The sequence below is a fragment of the Berghia stephanieae genome, chromosome 8 (genome assembly GCF_034508935.2).
Source record: "Berghia stephanieae isolate SIO BIC M18660-M18661 chromosome 8, UCSD_Bste_1.3, whole genome shotgun sequence".
NCBI classification, from domain to species: Eukaryota; Metazoa; Mollusca; class Gastropoda; order Nudibranchia; family Aeolidiidae; genus Berghia; species Berghia stephanieae.
The window spans coordinates 5,464,035-5,468,906 of record NC_088367.1 but is presented as its reverse complement, the minus strand read 5'-3'; the positions used below and the strand labels follow the sequence as shown (position 1 = coordinate 5,468,906).

Here is a 4,872-nt window from a genome sequence, read left to right as displayed (position 1 = left end):
TCTACCACTGTTGCATGCAAGCGGTTCCATTTATCAAATACCCGAACTGAGAAGAAGTTCTGCCTAAGGTTTAGGGAACACTTTTCCTTGGAGAGTTTGAATCTATGTCCTCTGGTGGTGCTGGTGGAATCAAGATTGAGAAGGCTCATGTTTACAGAGTATAGACTAAGCGTGTATTTGAACACTTCGATAAGGTCTCCTCGATCTCTCCTATACTACATGCTCGGTATTCGTATCTATTTCAGTCTTTCTGTGTATTCTAGATCTTTGAATCCAGGAATAACCCTAGTTGCGCGTCTTAGAACACTTTCTATCAGGTCTTTGTCTTCCTGCAGTCGTGGTGCCCATGCCACATTGCCAAAATTCCAATTCCAGTTTGCTTTGGTCAATAGTGTCAAAGGAGGCACTTAATTCCAGCAACAATATTATTAATCCATCCATTTACTAACTTGTAAAAGACGCGTTTGGTCGCATTTTTTTCTTCTGCGCCTAAAGGTGATTGGATAGCTTGGTCCCTTAATCAATCTGGTTGAAAATAGCAAATGTTAATTTTCGTTTGTCGTTAAAGGAAATGGGGAAAGTTTTCATCCTCAGGGATCTAGTACTGCTAAAGAACTGATAATATATGTCAGTGATGCAGAAATTGTGCCTTGTAATACGCCAACCAATTTCCCATTTCACCTGCTCTTTTTGATTATCATCACTGAGATATTATTGAAAGAAGAATTCTTTTTCATAAACAAAACCTTTCAATAAATGTAAAGTCAAGTCTTGAGATGTGGCAACATACTAGGACATTTCGCCAACATGTATTGGCCTAATAGGCAAAGGATTATTTTATTTGGAAAATGTGGGCAAACTAGATATATAATTATTGGCGAAATTGACCAAATAGTCTCAAGATTATTTGGCCAATATTTTAATAAGTAAATTAAATAGAAACAGAACGAGGTTCGAGTCCGGGTAAGACTAGGATCCAAGTCTAACAGCTTGACCACTACACCACTTGGCTACTTGTCTTATGGCAATTTTAAATCATGCTATTCTTAATCTTTTTTCTTTTCAACTAATGAATGACCTACTTTTCTTATTTTTATTTCATGATTTTAAATGTTGGTTACAAGTGCTAGGCTTTATATTTGTATTGTATCAGCAAAACCACCAAACCCTATTGTATGACATACACATTGTGTCTTCACGGTGACTGGATCGGGTAACTGATCAGACGAAAGCCGCTCTCCCATCAGTTGCGATTGTTACATTGCCCAAAGAGCCAGAATAATGTATTAGAATAGGATTCAATAGTCTGATGTCGCGTCCTTACAGGAACCAGCAGCTTGGTTCTCAACAAAGAAAATCGGTTCTTTTTGTTCTTCATGCTGGCTAGAACTGTTACTGTTTCACATGTCATGTGATAAGAATGTATAAAGTCAAAATATGACCAGATTTATAATGTTTTTTTCCCCTCTGGATACACTTTTATGCTCGTCGGAGAAGTATTTCATCCGGGCGTCCGCCATTGTTCCGATAGTTTAGAACCAGTTACTAAGTTACCATGCGTCATTACGAGGGAAGTGACGTCACGACTGTTTAACATTATTCTCTTGACAATATTGTCAAACAATTACTTCGTAATTGTTAATGTACATTATCCACTACTTCCTCAGATAAATTGAAATGTTCATGTCACTACATTGTTTATGAGGTACCGGCACCATGGAGTCAGAAATCAACCATTCTCAGCAACAACACCAGCAGCCACAACAACAACAACAACAACAACAACAACAGCAGCAACAACCCCTGCAGCATAAGCAACAGGAACAGCAACAGCAAAAGCAACAAGAACGGAGACCGGAATCCATTTTGGCCAGCGAGGCAGAAAAACGAGCAAGTACGTCCCATTCTCATGGAAGACCCGGGACCAGAGAATTGGTTTCCGCCAATCACACACAAGGTGATCAACGGCCATCTTCAAAACGGACCAATCAAATTTTACGAAGTCGGCCAACGTCAAGGGACGTAACCAATTTGAATAATAATAATAATAATAATAATAATAATAATAATAATAATAATAATAATAATAATAATAATAATAATAATAATAATAATAATAATAATATTAAAACTCCCCACACAACACCGCGAGAGTCGAATCCAACAGATGGTGGCGATTCTGTTGAAGACGTATTGTCAAACATAGTGTCTGGTGAGGCCTTGCCTGGGGTGACTGATGCTCTTGATGACATCCTGGATGAGGATGAACTGTTCATGACCTTGTCACCAGAGGAAAAGGAGGAATGGAACAAAATGATGGCAGATCGGTAGGCACCGTCAACTGGGTTAACTTTGCCTCAAGGGGAAACTTTGCCTCTGTGAATTTGGAGCATTTTGAATCATCTCAGCTTTGCTGCAGTTATTGTATCCGTTAATTAACTTTAATTTTTATCAAAGGAAATACTTGCCACAAAACGAAACAATCTCTTATTGGTCCAAAATTCAAGATGCAAAGTTTCCCTTTTAGGCAAAGTTATCCCAGTTGACGGTATTCAAAGTATTGCTATTTATTTTTACCTTTCATTTTTTCCCCTTACTATCTAAATGGAAACTATACTATGCGACGAAAAAAAAAATTTAAAAAATAAAAAAGATTTGTTAGATTTTTAATGGTGTATCTAATTTTTTGATCAGACAACAAACCAATTTGTAAATAAATATTTGCTCTTAAAGACAGGCGGTCATTTCTATCGATACGCCATCGATATTATGGAATTATCAGTTCACGTGAAACTTTGAAATATCTATAGATATTCCATACATAAACTATGCGCACATACATTTGTTTTAGGTCAAATGCCTGTTGTTTTTTAAAATACCCACACAAAAAAAAAAACAAAAAAAACAAACAAAAAAAAAACAAAAAAAAAAAAACAAAACAAACGAGTGAGTCTTTTTCGGATACAGAGGAACCAAATTTTTTTACAATATTGTCTTTTTCTAAAAGAAATCAAGACATCACCCGGAATCGATCCTTATCCCTTTGCGTTTGAAGTGATTGCTCTACATGATGAGCTATAGGGACTCTAAAAAACAATTACAGCAAAAAATAATATGAATAAAATTTAAAAGCAGTGCAGTTCGCATCTTATTAATCAAACGGTGTCCGGATAATATTAATAAATGATTTGCAACAGTTGCTATTTGTTTCAGACCATTGTTAAGTTATGAAGGCTTACCCAACATTTTCAATAAAAATGCTTCACTGTGTGGCTATGTGGTCTAGTGGTATGACACTCGCTTTCGGATCGGAAGGTCCTGGGTTCGAGCCTCGCTCGGCGCATAGTTGAGTCCTTGGAGAAGGCTCTTTACTCACATTCTCTCACCGTACTCAGGTGTAAAATGAGTACCTGGCCGTTAACAGCGTTGTCTCTGTCAGAAAAAAAGCTATAATATCGCCTAACAGGCGTCATGTCCTACATGTTAAATGTTGCTGTTGCCCAGGGACCCCTTGTAAAGCGCTTTGAGCACGTTTAGTGGATATTGCGCTATATAAAAAAGCTCAAGCTCAATGCATTCTGCAATCCATCAATCCCGCACGTAAGAGTACAAACCTTACAAACCTTTGGTGCGCGAAATTGCAGGCCTATTATCAAAGGGAGATTATAGACTTGATTTAACATTGTTGTAATGGACCATAATATTTGGGGTTGGTTTGAGAGTATACTTTATGGGCAGCGTGGCTCAGCGGTACGGTTTTTGCTTCGTACCCGCCGCGTTGTGTGGCCTTGAGCAAGTCATCTAGCCTTGACTCAATTTGCGACATGGCACTGACGCCTGGGCTATTCCTGTCTTCCCTTGGAATAGATGGTAGAGAGAAAAAATTACCCTCGTGGATGAATAAGGGAATTTATTATTTATCCATTTCAACAATAAGCCCAAAACAATGTGAATTATAAGATCTGCAAATAAGTACAGATCCATACGGACATATAAACAACCATGTTCCAAAAAAACAAAAAAAAAAAACAAAAAAATTTTTTTAAAAAATGGCAAGATGTTTTATTATTGCACAAAATTTGTCTTTATTCAATTTCTTTTAATTTTTAATTGTTATAATAATAGTTTATACTATTATCGCAATATATTAATGAATCTTCTTTTTTCATTCTTATCAAACAGAGAACGACAACTTGAAGACAGCAAAGAAAAGCATCAGAACTGGTCTGATTCCTTCACAAGACGCAGGATGTTTGCATACCCACGCATGCGCAGACTCACTCTCAGCTATCAAGATCGTATAAAACTCTTCTCCAAGATATCCAACACAATCAGCAACATGACTTCGAGGCGACCTGCTTCAGAAAATGTCCCGAAGAATAAATTGGTGACAAAACGAATGTCAGAACCGCTTATGAAATCAATAGACAAACGGACGATAACGAAACCCGAAGACAAAACTCTGAGGCATAGTCAATCTACCGGTGAAATAACGACAAAAAATGAACACGATATTCTCCCAGAGTCGGTCATGGGAAATGACAAGACACAGAAAGACAAAACATCTCTGGGTTCACGTGGAAATGACGGGAAAACTTCCAAGGACGTAGTTTGTAAAGTAGAGGAAGTGACGTAGTCTTACCAGAAATAAAAGAATATAGACCGGAAATGTGACCAAAAAATTGTATTTAATTAGGAACCCCTTTGGTATGTTTTTCCAAAAGTTGATCAAAAATATTTTAAAAATTGCAGTTGCAAATGATTATCTAGATAATTTCAAAATTCATATTTTTCTTATTGATTGAGATGAAAATGTTCAAATGTGACCAATCGTCTCAACATGGTATCGTGTCGTGGTGATCCTGGTGTTTG

General features: G+C 37.1%; 1 protein-coding gene across 2 annotated transcripts in view; it reads left to right on the top strand.

Moving 5' to 3' along the window:
* The window catches only part of LOC144977768 (uncharacterized), a 7,468-nt gene extending 2,596 nt beyond the window's left edge, over positions 1-4,872 (top strand). The window contains exons 2-3 of one of the 2 annotated variants that reach the window (XM_078923156.1): positions 1,668-2,327; positions 4,183-4,872. In XM_078923156.1, coding sequence (XP_078779282.1) covers positions 1,717-2,327; positions 4,183-4,636 — 1,065 coding nt within the window. In that variant the 5' untranslated portion in view covers positions 1,668-1,716 and the 3' untranslated portion in view covers positions 4,637-4,872. The remainder of the gene's footprint in view (positions 1-1,667; positions 2,328-4,182) is intronic. The other variant, XM_078923158.1, reaches the window with a different exon arrangement.